The sequence below is a fragment of the Tetrao urogallus genome, assembly GCF_951394365.1.
Source record: "Tetrao urogallus genome assembly, chromosome: 5".
NCBI lineage: Eukaryota > Metazoa > Chordata > Aves > Galliformes > Phasianidae > Tetrao > Tetrao urogallus.
Genome location: NC_136818.1, coordinates 20417773 through 20437903, shown reverse-complemented (window position 1 = coordinate 20437903; position 20131 = coordinate 20417773). Strand labels below are relative to the sequence as shown.

At 42.7% G+C, this 20131-nt stretch overlaps 1 protein-coding gene across 1 annotated transcript; it reads right to left on the bottom strand.

Annotated features, from left to right (window-relative positions):
* Positions 1 to 16812: 16812 nt before the first annotated feature.
* On the bottom strand, positions 16813 to 19434 carry ZNF281 (zinc finger protein 281; the record flags this gene model as incomplete). The annotated part of the gene is made up of 1 exon (XM_079535418.1): positions 16813 to 19434. One exon carries the CDS (start codon positions 19432 to 19434, stop codon positions 16813 to 16815), a length of 2622 nt encoding a protein of 873 aa, XP_079391544.1.
* Positions 19435 to 20131: the final 697 nt, after the last annotated feature.

Below are 20131 nucleotides of genomic sequence, written 5' to 3'. Positions count from 1 at the left end.
TATGTACCTATAAGAATTCATATCATTTTTAACCACTATTTGTACATTCCAATGGCAAAACTACGCTTAGAAATCCCCATTCTTAAGAAATCAGTAAAGTTGCTCATGTGAAAAGCAGCTGTCATATGGGCACAAGTTCTACTGGAACTGAGAAACCTGCCAACTTGTAGGGCATCTGACTCTACCTGTGTGTCTTTTCCCTGTTCCAATAGCATGTCTACATAAAATTCAACCATGGTAGTCACGAAGAATCAGAAAGTTCAAGTTTCTCATATTTATAGACATTATCTCTGCAGTAATACCAGAATTTGAAGGAGGAGTTAGGGAATTTTAGGCATGAAGTCCATGAATTTTCATAGAATCATGGAATCACCTAGGTTGGAAAAGACTTCTAAGATCATCCAGACCAACTGTCCACCTATTACCAATACTTCCCACTGAATCACATCCCTCAATACAACATCTAAATGTCTCTTGAACATCTCCAGTGTCAGTGACTCCATTGCCTCCCTGAGCAGCTTTTTCCAGTGCCTGACCACTCTGTCGGATAAGAAGTATTTCCTAACATCCAACCTGAATCTCCCCTGGCGCAACGTGAGGCCAGGAAACAGGCAAGCTGGTAACAACAGATAAGGAGAATGCTGAGGTACTTAACTTTTTTCCTTGGTTTTGTCTGATAACTGCTTGCCACACAGCCCTCAAATGCATGATTTTGCAGAGGGGGGGGTGAAAGCAACATCCCTCCCAAGCAAAGCAAGTAAGCAAAGGTAATTTTGGTCACCACCTGGGGATCCTGAACATCTGCAAGTCTATGGGTCCTGATGAGATGCATCCCAGAGCTCTGAGCGAATTAGCTGATGTAGTTGCCAAGGCACTCTCAGTAATATTTGAAAAGTCATCAGCAATCAGGTGAAATCCCTGGTGACTGGAAAAAAAAGACAACATCACACCTGTTTTTAAGAAGGATAAAAAGGGTGATCCTTGGAACTACTGTCCTATCAGTCTCACCTCTGTGCTGGGAAAGATCAGGGAACAGATCCTCTGGAAGCTGTGCTAAGGCACGTGGAAGATAGGGAGTTGATACTGGAGAACCAGCATGGCTCCACCAGGGGCAAGTCCTGTCTGACCAACCTAGTGGCCTTTTATGATGGGCCACTGCATCAATGGACAAGGGAAGAGCCACTGATGTCATCTACCTAGACTTCAGTAAGGCCTTTCACACAGTACTGCACAACATCCTTCTCTCCAAATTGGAAAGATATGGATTTGATGGGTGGACTGATCAATGGATAAAGAGCTGGCTGCAGGACTGAGTCCAGAGAGTGGTGATCAAGATTCCGTGTCTGGATGGAGATCAGTGACAAGTGTTGTCCCACAGGGGTGAGAGCTGGGACCGATACTCTTTAGTATCTTCATCATTGACAGTAGGGTCTAGCACATCCCTCAGCAAGTTTGCTGATGCCACCAACATGTGGGGGTGTGGTCAACACACAAGAGGGATGGGATGCCATTCAGAAGGACCTAGACAGGCTTGAGCAGCAGGCCCAGGTGAACTTCATGAGGTTCAATAAATCCAAAAGCAAGATATCTTGCATCCAGGTAGAGGCAATCCTCACTTCCAATATGAGCTGAAGGATGAAAGAATTGAGTGCAGCCCTGTTAAAGAAGACCTGGGGGTACTGGTGGACAGAAAGTTGGAAATGAGCCAGCTATGTGCCCTCACAGCCCAGAAAGCCAACTGCATCCTGGGCTGCATCAAAAGATGCATGACCAGCAGGTTGAGGGAGGTGATCCTGCCCCTCTACTCCATGTTAGTGAGGCCTCACCTGGAGTACTGCAGCCAGTTGTAGACACCTCATACAGGAGAGAAGTGAACCTGTTGGAGCACGTCCAGACAAGGGCCACAAAAATATGAAGCAAGGAATGGAACACCGCTCCTATGAGCACAGGCTGAGAGAGCTGGGACTGTTCAGCCTGGACAAGAGAGGGCTCTGAAATGACCTGATAGCAGCCTTTCAATAACTGAAGGGGAGCTACAGGAAAGAAGAGGACAACTCCTTAGCAGGGTCTGTACTGAAAGAACAAGGGGAAATGGCTTCAAACTCAAAGACAGTAGATTTCAATTGGATATAAGGAAAAAGTGTATCACAGTGAGGGTGGTAGGCACTGGAACAGGCTGCCTAGAAATGTGGTTGATGCCCCATCTCTAGAGACTTTCAAGGCAAGGCTGGATCAAGCCATGGGCAACTTGATCTAGCTGCACACGTCCCTGTTCATTGCAAGGGAGTTGGAATAGATGACCTTTAAAGGTCCCTCCCAACTCTGAGGATTCTGTGATTCTAATCAGTTAGAAAGAATAGGCATTCTAACTGGAATTTAAAAAAAAAAAATCATTTCCTATCAAACTTAGCTACCATAGTCTTTCATTCTGTGCCAGGCAATCATACAGCTCTTAAGATACTGAAGCATATGCAGTGTGACTGCACTATACACCACTTTAGCTTATGATAGAATTTTAAATCAACCTTAACTGTAGCATCTTTCTTATGCAAAAACTACAATATAAGAAGGTGATTTCAATTTAGATGGAGTTAAGTCTTTAACTGAAGCTAAATATCATTTGGTTTAAGAGAAAAAAACAATCGATGTAATTTTCATCTGTTTCCAATGAGGAAAGACTATGCATGGTCACACGCGTTATCCAGACAGGTACTGGCACCATTTTGAAATCTGCTTGTCAATATTCCCTTCAGTCAGAGGGTGGCTCATCCATGCAGTACTATCAATCTAACACATAAACCTAAGCTAATTTCCAGCTGTGGGTACTACCAGATGGGGAAGATCCCTTTTCTATGTCATTTCCACGCAGCTTTGATTAGTATTTAAAAAGGCTACTGTGACTTAATTTGGTATTTATATTACATACAGATTATGAGAAAACTCACGTGTTTAGTAGAATGAAATATCCTGCTAAAATTCTCCACTATCAATGAAAAAAAAAATTTGAGGGGCAACAGGAACAACAAGTTGCATCCTTTTGGGACTTTCACATAACATAACCTGTCCTGCTGATACTGCAGCTCATTCAATTAAACAGCATTCAAAGGGAGTAGATGCCTGATGGATTACTGAATTATAACTGGATAATTTACAGCAATAGCTCATCTATAGGAATACAGAATTTGCCACATCAGATAAACAAGCTATTGCATCTGGTCACACAATTTGCCTGAAGCAGTGCAATTCCTGATGCTTCAATGGGAGTTGTAAGAAGTCACTGCATTTTGTTATTTATTTTTATTAAAAATACAAGCATATAGACTGCCTGTTTCTCTCCAAATGTTACCCACAAGTCTTTCACAGAATCACAGAATTGTAGGGGTTGGAAGGGACCTCCAGAGATCATCGAGTCCAACCCCCTTTCAACATCTTGCTGTCAGTAGCTCCTGACTGCACAGCTGATCACTCGGTCTGATATTTTCATTAACTGTATCTGACAGTCCGATTCCTTCTCTGCACGCAAGCAGATGTGTATAAATATATATAGTCTTACTGAGAAAGCCTTAATCATTTCTAAGAAGAATGTTAATAAAAAAATACTTGCTCTCGACTACGCAAAATTTGTCTTTTCTTTGAAAAACACTGGTGCTTCCTAAGATAACTACATTTCAATACACAAGAACTGTTGGTACAGAAAAGAAGCAGTGTTACACCATTTCTTTTTTTCAAGAAAATCTATCTACACCCATTCACACTACACAGATTTCTAAAAAGTATATTTCAGCTTATTCCTCTGGTATATTAGAACATATGTCTCCTGCTTTGCCAAAATCAAGCCACCCACATAAGGGCGAGCTATAACAGCACCATCCCATGACAGCAGTAAGTGCCAAAATTAGTGCCACAGCTTCAATCACAGGGAAGATGACAGACTGGCTTTGTCAGATCCATTCTTCCCAACCCAATCCCAGATAACTCAGGCATGCTGTCACACCTACTCATGAAGCTATCTGCTGGACAGACAAGTGGAAAATACAAGACAGCCTATGGCTTTAAAATAATCCACCATCTAAATTCAATAACAGCAATATTAACCCTGTTAATTAACCCTAGCTCAAGCAATGTAAGCGGGAACAAGCTGCTGAGGGACTCCTCAGTGATGGCATCAATTAAGGGAGCTTTCATCAAACCCATGCAGAAGCAGGGAACGGCACTCTGATGCTCTTCCTGAACCTCAAAACACATTCAGGATGGAAGGATGTTCCATGCTCCGACTCCACACAGAAGAAAAAGTCCCTGAACAGACAAAAGGAAATTGCACACAGGACAAGGAGGAAAAACGGAACACATGATTGGATGTGGAAACCGGTTAGGCAAGGAACTCAGGAACAGAAGTTATAGAATTAGGACATGAGGAGAAGGGAACACATTACACATATGGGATTATAAAAGTGGGAGCTAAAAAACAAGAGAAGGCAAAGACTGGTAGAGCAGGGAGATACGAATGATACAACTGCTGCATTTGAGCTACATTAAGAACTGCACTAAGAGAAGCAAGACAGGAACAAGGTAGAAAGGCCAACAATCAAGTTCAAGATAGCAAGTAAGAGATTGTCTGCTAGAGCTACTGTGTTCTGGCACACAATAAAAACAAAATAACTAAGTGCACCATTATTGAGATGTCAGCATCTACGTATGAAAACAGCTCACACACATTCTCTCCACTGGTATACAACCAGCTACTTATCAGCACTTAGATACTTCACTAGCTCAAATGACAAAGGCTGCTGTCAAACTAGAATATCAACAGAAATTCAACCATGTGGAATTTTGCCTGTCTTCTCAGCTTTCTATCTTAAGAAAATAATAATTAAAAAAAAAAAATACAAATACTGAGACTACAAATTGAGGTGATCGTTTCTTTTAAATAGCTGTTGAATACTGTTGTTAATTATCTGACAAATTCCCTAAATTCAGTGCCTACAGTCTGACACACCTAATAAAAGGGATAGCTCTACTTTACATGTTATTAGAACAAAACGTCTGGTAAGAATGAATTATCATAGTGTTCAGCTATAATTCAGCTGAGCTTCTCAAACAGGATAGTATGTTCTAACACTGGCACCAGTAGGCACCTATTCTTTAAAAAAGTAACATCAGTTCACTGCAACACTCTGAGAACGTGGGATTTTCACAGAAATTTCCACAGCATTTAAAATTATACTTACCTGACAAACTAAATACACAAATAATATGCAATGAAAAGGGTTTAAATGTACAAAAACATATCCGTAAGCATAAACCAAAGACTTACTGTTTATAGTAGCCAGAAAAGCTGAAGATGAGAACACTAAGTCAGTCCAAACAACACCCGCTGATAAAATCCAAGGACTGTGATAAAATCAAGCCTAAAAAACAAAAGAAGAATGGGGAACAGAAACGAAAGACCTATAGCTAGCATGCCAGAAAAATGCTAACCTCAGGGGCCATTACTTAAAACAAATCCTTCAGTAGGTGTCGGAAATGTATGAAACTTCCCATTATAATTGATATCTATTACCACATGAAATCCCAGGGTTCACAACAACCTCATTTAGCAACACTGCCCTGATCCCAAGAAACAGCCAGACCAGACCCACCTCTGCAACAGTAGACCCACATTACATCACCATAATACCCAGCTTTGATCAAGACTTGAAATACAAAGGTTTAAAATACAAAACTTAATTTCCTGCTGTTACCTATTCCCTGTATGCATTTTTAATCCCCATCCTTTTTACTCTTTCATGCTTAAAAAAAGTCTAGCTCAATGAGTCAAGAAAATCTTTTGCAACCACTGAGCCCGTGACCAAAACGGCAGCTAAGAGTAATGCCTGAAACAGCCCAACACTGTTACGACTTATCAATGGACTGATAAGATAACACTCTATGCCTGCCTTTCTCTAGAAGAAAGGATTTCACATTGAAGTCCGAACCAAAAACAGAAACTGCATTTTCTCTGCTTTGCTTTTTCCTTTTCTTCTGCAAGAGCTCTGAACAAAAGCAGCTTCAAGCCAGGCCATTTTAAGAAAATTTGGGGGAAGAGGAAAAAAACAAATTCCAGATCCAAGTCATATAAAAATGACTGTCAGATATATATTTCCTTACTGTAACCTTCTACAGTTAAGAAGAAAGGAAAAAAAGGTAGTAAAAAACCAAAACCAAGCATCAAAAAAATCCAATTTTATTTTGCTTTCACTGTAGTTTTTAAATTTTTAATTAATTTTTAATAGAAGACTAAGAAGGTTTGTCATGAAAAATGCCTGCAATTTAAAGCAGACTGAAGCGTCCAAGCTAGATATCTCAAACATTTAACTGTTCAACACTACACAGAGATAAGTATTTCAGGCAATATCTAGAACCGTCTAGCACTCTTGTTCCCTTAAACAATGCATTTTCAGATACCGCACTGTATTATATCCTATAAACAAATAGTGTACCCTCAGCATAAATGTGACATTTGTTTGACACACCAATAATCCAACAAAATTACAGGGAATCACAGAGCTGTTGATGTTTAAAAGGACCTCTTGAGGTCAATTTGTCCAAGCATCCTGCTCCATCTGTGTCAGTTACAGCAAGTTGCCCAGGACTGTGTCTAGACTGGCTTTAAATATCCCACAGATTTAGACTCCACCACCTCTCCTGGCAACTTATTCTCTACTTGACAGCATTCATAGTAAAAATAAAAAAGTGCTCTGTTGCACATAATGGAATTTAATGTGTTTCAATACTTGTGTCTATCATCTCTTGTCCTGTCAGTATGCCCTCCTGAGAATAGTATGGCCTCCTCACCTTCATCTCTTCCTATCAGGCGTTAGTACACACTGACAAGATCACTGAGCCTTGTCTTCTCCAGGCTAAACACTCCCAGCTTTCTCAGCCTCTCCTAATATAAAATACTCCACCTTGATAGCCCTGCCACTGGACATACTCCAGTAACTGCTTCTCTCATGCTGGGAGCCCAGAATTGGACACAGTACACCAGGTGTGACTTTGCCAGTGCTGGGCAGAGTAGAAGGGCATCTCCCTGACCGTGCTGGAAGCATTCCCAATGGGGCCCGGGGTACTACTGGCCTTTTGTCCACCAGCACCCTCAGAGAAGCTGCCCTCCAGCCAGCTGGCTTTGTCACACGGTGGTGTCGGGTTATTAGTCACCAGATGGATGACTAGGCAACTCAGGTTGCTCTCAAAGTCAGCACAACCCTTTGGCGTATCAGCCACTCCTCCCAGTTTTCTACCATCTGCAGACTTACTGAGGGTGCACTATGACCCACCTTTCAGGCCATTATATGAAGTTGTTGAACAGTATTTGAAGCTGCACAAAAGATAAAGTCGATCTCTTTCACATCCTGCCCAACGCTGTGCAGCCTGCTGACTCGTGGAGCAGCTCCTTTACTTGTTGGCCCAGCTCCTCAACAACTGCACACTAAAAGGGTGCTTGATCCTACCTGATTAGGGGTCAGGTAGAACAAAGGCTGCAGGCACCCTTTGATCAAGGATAGCCCAAAGGTCTGTCAGAAGCTGCTCTTAGCCTTCCTAAGCAGCAGCAGCATCTCAGGGCTCCCTCAGCACCCAGCGGCCGCCTGTGCCCACTGCCCGGGCCTGCCTTACACACAGGCCTCTCCCCTGCACAGGCTGAGGCCAGGCAGGGCACTTTGCAATTTGTGCTTCTATTAACACAGTGAGGTTAAAAACAAAACTAAACTAAACAATAACAAGCAGAGTTTAATTGGTTTACCACAGCTTTGGTTACCTGTGGAGAAACCGCACCCGACGCTCACTCAGAACTTACCTCACACCCTTTTCCCTGAGGAAAATAAAACCGTTGTTTTAACTTTCCACCTCCCCTAAAATATGACACTGAATTTCTAAAATAAAAAGCTCTAATAGCAGATGAAGCAGGTCCTAGCTTATTAAGTAAATGTTATGGCTATATGCTACTTGCAGTGAAGAGTATATTTCCCAAGTCTTTCTAAGCAACCACGACTGTACTATTCCACACAACTTTTGATCTTGCAGATCAAATTCACGTCTCACTACACAGCAGATACGTTCATACAGCACTAGCACATGGTTTTCCCAGAACATTCTAGACTTACTTTTTGTTTTTACCTTGTTCCCTGCTGCTGACGCCCCAGCCTCTGCCTGCCCCTGCCCACACAGCAGCCCATGACGGCAGGGCAGGGCAGCTCTCACAGCAGGCAGCAGCGGGTCCTTGACTGAAAGAGCCCAACAACCAATTTTTGCTCCTTTAGAGAGCTTAAAAAATTTTTACGAAGATCATTTTCTGATGATGGAGAACCGGTTTTGTAGCTATGACTTCTCCCTTAGAAAAACATCTCCATCCATTATCTTCACTGCTCACTTCAGAGTTTGCTTTGCCACACAGGCCTCTCTTCTACAAGACAGCACAATTCAGACTGACATGGCTGAAACCTTGAGAAAACCCTAAATGAGCAGGTAGTGCTATTATCTAAGAGTGACAGATGATCCTCCGTGGTACAAGAAAATTGCTGAGCACTGCACTCCAGGAAGCACTTCAGTACGCAGGTGGAGCCGTGGGCCCTCCTCAGCAGCAGCCACAGCAGCCACGTGCTTTCTGCACAACACTTGGCGTATTTTTCTTTCTTTATTTTTACACAGAACACCAAACACTTGAGCCTTCCAATCGTTCAGTGCAGTGCATTATAAGCCCACAGTTACACACATAATTAAATGGAGAAGGAATGACCCGCAGGTTTGTGACTGTTCTAGGCTTGGAATTATAAGAAGCGAATTACCATTTTGAGTATCTCATTGCTGCGTATCAAAAATCAAACCAGGTTATCACAGAGCACCTTAAGAAACCTTAAGGCCCTCTGCAATGCAGACAGCCCCTCTGCTTCCCTTTTTTCCCTACCTTCTCACACATCATCTCTGAAACAATATGTATATGTAGAGAAAGCACTCCATGTTATTTCTAGATTTTGCAAGCTGACAATTTACAATACATTTTCTAATCTTTTGATTTTGCTCACTGATGGGAGAAGGGGAATCCTCTGTTTCATTTGTGTCCTTTCTGGCGGAGAAATTAAAAAAAAAAAAAAAGAACAGCTCTTTGAGAAGCTTGTGCCAGCTTCATTGTCAAGACAAAGGTCACTGCATTCCTATTCATGATGACCTACAACTGTACCCATTTAAAGACTTCATTATGCTACATTAGAAGGAACTCTTTCTCAGGGGTTTTCGTTTAGCTCCATTGTGAGAAGAACAAAACATGCAGGCATCATCAGAACATGGTGTTTAAAATAGTGAAACTGATGATTTTAGTTACCAACTGCCTTACTTCATTTGACATCCACTTGGTTATCTGTGAAGCATTATTTCCAAAAACATGTAAAACATGAAACCACTTTTGCTCTAGACTGCATTTCCAGACTACAAAGTAAATAAAAAAATAATCAAACTCACCATATCTACACAAAATGGGTTACAGTCTCTCAAACAATAAGAGGTTCCAATATCTCCAGAGGTGAGGAATTGGTTTAACCTTCATCACTTCAGACTAACACTGAAGTTGACTATTATACAAGTATATTTGGAAAGAAGTTTCAATTATGAATTCTCTGGAAATCCACTTTTAAATTCTGTACATTTTTCAAATGGATTTCACTCTACACTAAAATCACCAAGCATACCTCCATCTAGTTACAGGGCTGGATAGACCAGGTACACAAACTGCTTCATGCTATAATTTGACCAAACTTTCAAAGCTTACACATCTCTTTAACTATGCAGCTTAAGAAGTTATTATCAATACACCTCCACTAATAATTTTTTTAATAACGCTCTGGACTGAAGCTGGCCAGACATGAAATAATGGCAGAGTTTTGGCAGAGATTCCAGCTTTTCATTTTCAGGAAGTGGGTCTGTACTTTGTAGTGGCAGGCCTTCATTAACAAAAAGTAAAAATAAAAAAATATTTAAAAATTAAGTTTTAAGAAACAGATCTTCTTTGCCCTGTGTCACACTTGCAAATCATTACTGACCACAGAAAAGCTGCAAGAGGGAGACCACATTCCCTTTACCAAGATTACATGATTGCCTACCCCTTAAGATGCAATACCAGGAGCACTTACAAGTAAATGTGTCATCCTGCATAACTTGACCAAATTCCAGGTAGACATTTACCCAAAGCAAAATAAACGACCTCTGCAACTGCATAAGCTACTCCTTACCAATCTCATTTTCCAACATTATCAAGCACTTCTTAAGTTAATCCACTTTTCATTGTAGAGATACATTTCATTTAACAGATAAGATCCACAGGCATAATTTATGCACTCTACTTTAGAGCACCTCAGGCAGAACACGCGAGGTGTTTTATTACACGTCTATGTATTTTCCTGTTATGAGAAAGCAAATTAAAGTGATTCAAAACCTTGTCACTCAAGTTGCATATGGATTTCTTTGTAAATTCTAGTCTTCTGAACAGGTTTCGGTCTGATTTTATTCCCACTCATTTCAGAACACAACCACCCACCACTCAGACTTTCCCCACTCTCCTTCCCCCCCCCCCCAAAGAAAAAATAAATATTCACAATCTTTGAGCAGCCTGAACTATCCTTACCAACACAATTTCTGGCCAAATGCCAGCACCCACTTACACCATGATTCAATCAGGCTCTAACCTCCCCTCCAGTGGGAAGAGAGCACAAGTACAGAGAAGTATGCTCAGTAAAAAGAAATTATGAGATTAAATATAATCTACTTTTTAGCCTTCAAAGAACATCAAAACAACATTTTGCAAAAAGCACAAAGTAGAACTTTCACGCAAACAGCAATGCCATATAATTGCCAATGGTAATAACCTACCTTGAGCAGGTTTTAACCTACCTTTACCAGGTGCTTAGCATCAAAAGCAGCACACGCTACTGTAGAGTATCTGACAAAGGCTACAGTTCCTGCGTAACAATCATTGTATGCTTTGTTCGTAGAATGCTTTTATATTTGTAGCGCTATAGAGACAGTTTAAAACAAGTTTTAAGTTAAGATAAAGTATATTACAATAATCAAATAAACGCACTACGAAATGAGTTCTTCTTTCTTCATTCTTCAGCTTGGCCAGATAATACTTAATCAAATTTAACACCAAGTCCCCAAGTACACAGGCAACTCTGTAGCGTACCTTCAGTTTTAAAATAGCAAAATCCACTGCAAAGTCAATAAAAACAAAACACACCAAGATGTAAACATTGCAGCATGCTAAGTACAAAAAATTACATTAGCATCGAGATTAAAAAACAAGCTTTAGAATTTTATAAATGCTATCACTAAATCTTTCTAATCCTCAATTCACCGCATCTTGTACGTGCATTAAGACAAAATGATTACATGATGACAGTACTTTTCCCAAGCAACTCCACACTGCTGTCTGTATGCACAACAGATTGGATGACAACCCTCAGAGTATGAAGCAGGACTATGCTTCATGAGGCTGCTCTTTACAGAACGTGGATTCCCCAGATGCTAGATTTACAGTGAACACAATTGAAGGGAAAGAACAAGCTACTGATTTAGGCTTCTTACTGTCACCTTAGAGAATTTTACTCTCTCATGACCCTGTCCCACAGCTTTTACTTTATTCTAATCAATCTGCTATTCTATATTTACTGAGCTGATACCTTTCCCTCAATTTATCTCTACACAGATCGAGTTTGGAATAGCAGGGGTCTTACAAAAGGAACTCAACTCCAAACAATGTCAAATAAATGAATTTCCACCACCTACCCCTTCAGGTCATAGATGTCAAACTGAAATTGGGCATAGTAATTTTTTAGCATCAGAGGCTACAAAAAGAATGTACTGGCATGAGACTTGTTCTTGGGACATCTCATTGCATTAGGAAACAATACTGAAATAAATCTGGGTTCTAGCTGCAAGTGAAAAAGGGGACAAGAAACGTGTTTTGAACACCAGAGCATGTCTGTACTTCATAGCCATTAATTCAGTAAACAGGGTAAATCTTGCATTCTAAATGCTACACAAAATAGCACATATTATTTTCTTAAATGCCTGCATGAAAGAAATTGTACAAAAATCACACTAAAACTAAAGGGCCTATACACACGTTCAAGAAAGCCAACTCTATCATATGAGAATGTGAAACAGATGCCACAATATAGGGCACTTAGTAGAAAATGCTATTTGAACTAACGTAAAAAACTGTAATCATCTGTTATCTAGAAGGGGTCACCTTCAGAGATACGACCACTAAACTTCCAAGCATCTGAATGTAAACACATTTCCTCCCAAAGACTCCTAAGTAAATATGATGGGGTTTTCAAAAACAGCAAGTGACTCAATCAGGGACACCAACCAAACCCAGTCTCAAGTCCAGGCTCCAAAAATGGATGCCACTGGTTCGTATAGAATCATAGAATCATAGAATCATAGAATCACTAAGGTTGGAAAAGACCTAGAAGATCACCCAGTCCAACCGTTCACCTATTCCCAATAGCTCCTACTAAACCATGTCCCTCAACGCAACATCCAGTCTTTCCTTGAACACCCCCAGGGTCGGTGATTCCACCACCTCCCTGGGCAAATGGGCAAATGTTATATATTATATATATGTATATAGTTCAGTATATATATATATATATACACACACACTCATATTATTAATTTGATTTTAAAGAAGGATGAAAAGTCCATGGAACAGAAAGGTTTTCTTCCTTAATTTTGCTTTGGGAAATATGTGCAGAAGATAGCATGCAAAGCATGAGAAGGACTAAGCTTGGAAAATTCCAGACCAAATGATTAAAGCTGGTAGTCAGAAGGGGCTGAAAAAAGGATCTTCCATCTCAAAGTGATATGCCTTCTTCTACACGTGCAATAAAAAAAGTGAGAATGTAGCGACCTAAAGCTTCTCACGTGTATCTTCTGGGGCATAACAAACAATTATAACAGCCACCTCACCTGCACAATGATTTCGAACAGGTGGAGAAAACAAAAGTAGAGGTAACATTGAGGGAAATATTTTGATACGTACAATACAAGGCAGGGAGAAAAACATACACACAGAACAAACAAAACAGTAACAAAACACAATCAATTATTCCAAATTCTCCTCAAGGTTTCCACGTTGCATCAGACTGCTTTTTTTCCATTAACTCCATAACCGTAGAATGGTGAAGTCTCACAACACCATCATGTATTCACATTTTTTTCCATCCTCTTCCATTCTACCAATTTATTATTTTAAAATTCCATCCACCATCCGCAAGTCTGCATCCAACTCAGCTCATTCAGGAACTACCACACATATAAGGCAGCTTTTTTACATTACCTGGGGGCAAGTCAGGTGTGAACTTTTAGCATCTCAGAGAATACAGAAACACATTTACAATTCTGGGTATCAAATCATGCCTGTTCCAAGCAAAAACAGGTTATGCAAGCTACTATCATAAGATAACACTTTATGGGCAATTTTCTATCATCATGTATAACAATTCTTTATATTCTGTTAGCAATAGGAGATAAGTTATCATCCTGCCGTAATTAAAAAACAAATACATAAGCCAGGAACGACAGTGAAATTCAAGGGCTTTTTTTTGTTTGTTTCCTTTCTCCTCTTCCTATTACCACAACCCTAAATAAATCTTCCATCCACACAGTAACACAACTACAACTTGACATGTAGGACCTTTCTAGTATCTAGCACATAAAGCCATACTTGATCTCTACCTAAACCAAATTGGAAGAAAAATAAATTTGAACTCCTTCCACATTAAACTGGGAAAACCATAGCCGTTTCTTTTTTGAATGATATTAACCTGTGGAGAGAACAGACAAAATTGCAGTGATTTCCCCTCTTATATCTTTCCAATTTTTTTCCTAGCAATTTGCTGAATATTAACCATTTAGCATTATCTTATATTTACTTGGGAAGACTTTGATCCTTATTAGCTGGAAGTCATTACTTGTCACAATTTCAATGATTTTTCTCTCATCCATCTCATCGCCGTGATTCAAACTGCAATCTTCTGTTCTTCAGTGCTTCACCACTGCTGAGACTTCCAATACTGCCACTCTTATAATTACATGCAAAGTTGAATTAAATATGACTTCAGGATACCTGAAAACCATCTTCACATTAAAAAGCATACTTGTAAGTATTCTGCCATACCACTACCCTTACTTAAGCTTTTCTTAGAAGGTAAGTTAGCTCAGGAAGAAAATAAAACAGGTAGATGACTTTCTAAAATCTTTACTTTGAACAAAATTGCATTATATGTGTGTCATTAAGGATTTTCAGCAATTACAAAACATCTTTGAAATTAACAATACATGGTTTTAATATTTTTAACCAACATCACATATTAAAAAAAAAAAACAGATTTAAAAAGGTGAGGTTGTATGAAAGCGTGAAAAAAATTGTTAGTTCTTTTTTTCCCTTGTTAGCTCAAAATACAGGACAGAGACCTGACTTCTAAAATAGCACATTCAGATGATCTCATCCAAAAAGAAATTGAAGGAAGAAAAGAAGCTGAGATGCCAGCATGTTATGTTATACCTTCTCAGAACTTTCTCACTTAACATTTCCCTAAGATGCTCTCAGAAGCGTTACTGGATAATAGAAGTGATATCTTCATGATTTTGTGAATAATAGGTTTTATTAGTATTAAGTTAAAGCAAACAGCCAGAACAATACATACGCAATTTCTACTACACACAATATAAAGAAAGAAAATTATAACCTCTGAGAAACAAAGGAAAAGGTACTGAAAAAGCCAACAAGTGGTTATGGATTATTTCATCCCTGTTAACATGGATCTGTGTACAGAGAACAGCTGTTGTTCACTTTTTCTGAACTGAAATAGGATGAAATACATAAACAAGTATAAAGAAAATGTTAATGGAGTTACATGGATTTCTGGGAACAAATTCTAGATTAGTAAGAAAAAGAAAGTTTGCCTAGTAAAAGAGGTTACAAGTGGGCTCAGGTTTTAAATTTTAGTGGTGAGGGACAAAGGGAGAAATTACAAAAGGATGTTTGTAACGATTCATTTAATAATACACCACTTTCATAACAGAAGTGTTTTACACTTGCACAATGTTAATAACTTTATTATACATGGAAGCCTGTAAAAGGCTGATTACACAATAAGACTGCAAACAACCACTGGTACTTTCCTGACACCAGAAAAGTACGTAAGACTGAAACATCACCAAGAGTACATAAAAAAACCATCAGCATAAACGTCACCAAAATTACATTAAAAAACTAATCAAAAAATACATTTTTAAAAAGTGGTTTAGAGCAGTGCCACTGCCTTTCAGCAGCTTTGAATGGCCACCAGTATTTCTAGCAGGTTTCCGTGGCTCCACAGGCATTAGTCATGATTCACATATAATAAATAATGTACCACAAAATATACATAACGTAAGGCAGTAATTCCCAAGAAAAGTTCTGTTGATATTAACAAGCCACTCAAGTCCTACTCTCGTAGTTGACATCATCACCAGAAACCTTTGATGGAATTGCAGCCTTAGGCCCTGAGCCTGCAGCGATGAACTGCTGCAAGCCCCCGTATCCGTAAAGAGCTCCAATGACACCACTGGTAATGAAAAGGGGCACAGGGGTCCACGACAGCTGATCCTGATGCAGGACCAGGGCCTCGTATGTACAGTTGGGAGTATATTATTTCTTATTGTACATGGATACCTTGACAGAATTCTAAAATGTGTGGGAGTTTACTGTTCCGTTATTTGATGTCGAAAGTACATGGTAAGATACGCACTTTCTGGAATGTAAAACTTTTTAAATGCTAGCTAAGATGGGTAAGAGAGGGAGTGGGCAATTTGGGCAAAAAGGGGAAGGAAAAAGGTGTAAAATAAGGAAAAAACACAAATCAAGGTATTGGGAGCACAACAAAAGAAAGGGAACCTTAAAAAACAAAAGAATGTGGAAAGGGGGGAAAAACGAAAGAGGCATGTAAAATAAATAATGCATCCCAAAAGGACATCTAGACTACGACTGTAGCTTCAAGTTGGGGTTACAACGGCATGAACCAGAGGCGTGCTTTTTGTTCTCAAGGCTTGTGTCAACAGAAACTCTTTACGGAATTACAGTCTTACAAAGGAGTTCTGGGGACATTATTGTTTATATTAAAGCTACCGTTCTGGGTTCTTAGTACAGATCCAAGAGTATCTGCTCAACCTGTCCGGAATCAGTATCACCTAGAAGAACAGGAGTACTTGAAAAGCAACATGGTTTAGGTAGCAAAATTCTGTCAGACCAGCCCAGACATAAGAGACAGCAATGTGAAATGTTATAGATCCCTTCCTCAAAAAGCTTGAGATATATATTTGTCACTATCTGTAAATTGGAAGTTCCAATACACTAGTGGTGCATAGAATTCCCATGCTTTGTTACACTTTCCTGAGAGTAAAGTAATTAGAATAAACCTTAGTCCTAGGAACAAAGTTAATTTTTTGCATTTTAAACTTTCGGGCTATTCCCTGACAATCTATATATGTAAATTTGATTGCTAAATGTTGCCACTTGAACAAAAACACTATTTTAATCTATTGATTCCTGATTAAAAACCGTAATAAAACAGATCTAAAAAAATCACGCTAACAAAATAAACTAAATATGAAAAGTTGCATTGAAAGGGCATGTTACATTATTCTTAATAGGACCGTGTAGAAACATTCCAATGGCAGTGTTGTCAAAGTAAAACTACAGTAAGAAGACCCCACAGCTCAGTCACAGTCGGGACCTTACCTGTAACTCTGACTGGTTGGGGTTTTTACTCGTGTACTACATGGCTCACTTACATCAGACATCATATTTGAATACCCTGAGAAATCTGAGACTGAAGTCCTTACCCTATGGTCCACTTCGCCATTAGAGTTAGTGATAAAAGTCATTGGCACCCTGCTGCCCGACTTAAACTGAGAACCAAACGCTTGTGCAAAGTTCTCGATCTGGTAGGTTGCTCTAGGCTCTATGTCCTTCTGAGGATCTATCTGGCTAGCTAACTCCTGAGATGGGATCTGAAAGCTTGTTGAGGATTCTAAGTTTTTCTGTTCCTTCTGGCCAGTCAGTTTCTGAGATGTTGACTGGTAGTTAGATGAAGTCTCTAAGGTTTTCTGAGGATCAATGAGATCATCCAGCTCTTGAGAAGGAGTCAACTGTTGATGCGTAGCCTCCAAAGCAGATAAATAAAAGCCTGGTTGAGAGCCAAGCAACATCCCAAACGGAGGTTTTGGCAACGCAGTTGGCAATACTGAGGTAACGGATTGGCTGAAGCCACACTCGAGTGGAGATGTAGTGTATATCTGTTTGTCCTGAAACAGAGTGTGGTTATGGAGAGTTGAGGACAAGCTAACAAACTGGAAACTGGGTCCGAATGCAAAACCAGTGCTATTGGTCGTTCTTTCAAAAGCTTGTTGGAGGTATTTGGAGTATTCTTGCAACATGCTCGCCTTATCGTTTGAAACAGTTTGAGAGTTAGGACTCAAATTTTCTTCCTGAACCATCTCTGAATGTTCTCCTGAGCTGTGCAAGTCCACACGCTGTTCAGTTATACTGAAAGGATCTTCTTTCTGGCCTTCCGATTTGTGAGAGTACTGGTCCAAAAGGCTCTGTAAGACTTCATCAGGAATACCGGACTTGTCATGGCAAGTCTTTATTTCACTATTTAAGGATGCTGAATCAATAAGAGACAACGGAGTTTCGTTATCCATAACACTAACACCTGCAGACTGGATGACGGACTGCTGGGAAGTCATGTGTCCGACATTAATTGAAAAGGCACTGTTACTGCTTGCAGTTTGCAAGTATCTTCTTTTCTTTGAAAACTGCATGGCATCATCATAATTACTATTTATTTGACCTGATTTACCGCTTGGACTTTGGAGAAGGCCAATATTTTCTACACTGGTACTGGCTACTAATGAGCCTAGAGAGCCACTCTGTTTCCCAGACAGGGGTTTTTGCCCCAGAATGTCTGGCAGTGGTGATACAAAGTTAAGGTAGTTTTTGTCCGCCTGTTTTCTGCTTCCTTTCTTGAAGACCAATTTTGGCACCTTTTTCTGAAGCTCTTCTACGCCTGTGCCAATGAGACCACCACTGGAAGACACAATAGGAATATCAACTGCATAATTTGGCATGGCCACATTACTTGTAACTTGAGATTCCGCTACTTTGCTGCTACACTTATTTCCTTTGCTTTCAGTGGATACGCTTTTTGTTTTACTTTTTCTCCTTGAGGAATTTGTATTTCCCTGAGACAATGCAGCCAAGCTACCCATGCTATGCGACGATCCGGGCTCCATTCCAGCACCTGCTTTACCTATGGCTTCACCACACGTTCTTCTGTGCTTCAACAGTCTATCAGTCCTCGAAAAATACTGCTGACAAGTATCACACTTGTATGGCTTTTCTCCGCTATGCGTCCTCTTGTGTCTTTCCATGTGGTACTTCTGGATGAATTTCATGCTGCACTGGTCGCACCCAAAAGGCTTCTCCCTGCTGTGGATCTTCTCGTGCCGCTGCAGGAGGTACTTCTGGATGAAGCCCATGCTGCACTGGCTGCACTGGAAAGGCCTCTCCCCGGTGTGGATGAGCACGTGCCTGCGCAAGTGGTAGGAGCTCCTGAAGGCAGCGCTGCAGTGTTCGCAGACGTGAGGTTTCTGACTCGGGGACGCGACGGCACCTTCCGCGTCTCCCACCAGGGGGGGTTTGGACGAAGCGCCGGGCTTCCGCTTGGCTTTGATTCCCTGAGTTTCTGGCTTTGGCCTCTTCGCCTTCTTGACCTGGGCGTCATGCTTGGGCTCGCCCGAGCCGCCGGGGCCGCCCTCGGCTCTGCCGCCCAGCAGCAGGTCCCGGGAGGGGTGCTGGTGCAGGTGCTGCAGGAGGCTCAGGTCCTGGATCACGCTCTGCCCGCCGCCTTCGCCGCCGCTGCCCCCCAGGCCCGGGGGCCGCTCCTCGCCCGGCGCCCCGAAGAGCCCCCCGTAGTGGTGGTGCCGCGGCGGCTCTTCCTCGTCCTGCTCGCTGGGCTTCTCCTGCTTGATGCTGACGAGGGACTGCAGGAAGCCCCAGGGGCCGCGCTGCGCGGAAGAGGGCGCGGAGGGGAAAGCCCCCACCGGCTCCTTCTTGAAAGTCACGTCCTGGGGGGCGGGCGGCGCCGGGGGCTCGGCCGCGGAGGAAGCGGCGGCGGAAGGCGGAGGGAGCGCGCACTGCGGGGGGTGCTGGGCCGCCGGGGGGGGCGCGGCCGCCCGGGTGAAGCTGGTGACCGGGGGCAGGCGGTGGTTGAACATCACCGTGCCGGGGGGAAAGCCGGGCTCCATAGCCGCCGCCCTCTTGCCGCCGCCGAGGAAACCGCCGCCGAGTTTCATCCCCAGGAGGGCGGCCCGGGAGGAGCGCGGCCCTGAGGGGCCGCGGGACCCGCCGCCCGCCCGCCCGCCGGGACCGCCGCCCGCTCCGCCGCGCTCAGCGACGGGCTCCCTCCGCGACCCGGCAGCCGCCGCCCGGGCGCATCGCCGCCACCCCCACACGCGCGCCGACGGGCGGCTCCGGCCCGGGCTGCACTTACGGCTCCCGCCGCCGCCTCCAGTTAAAAATAACGCCGCGTCCGCTCCACAATGGAATTAACAGCCCCTGCGCCCCGCACCGCGCATGCGCGCCGCGCGGCACGCTGGGTACGGCCCGGCCGGCCGGGCGCCGCGCAGGCGGGCAGCGCGCAGGCGCGATTGTCGTCCTCCTGCTCGCCGCGGGCGCGTGGCGCCGGGGGGGGGGCGCGTGGCCATGTTGGTGGGCGCCGCAAGGCCTCGGGCCCGGCCCGCTCTCCCCCGCGGCGCCAGGGGGTGGGGCGGCCGGGTGCTCCACCATGGCCCCACCCGGTCGCGGCCCCGCCCGCCCCCTCCCGCCCCGCGAGCCCCGGAGCCGAATCCGCCACCGGCGCGAGGGCGGCGCTGGGTGCCGCGCTTAACCTCTGGTGCCCGGAGGACACGCAGAGCGCTGCCCTACACGGCGCGCGGGTAATGACGGCACGGGCAGAGCCGCGTTTCTGCGGCGCTAAGGCTGCAACGCCTA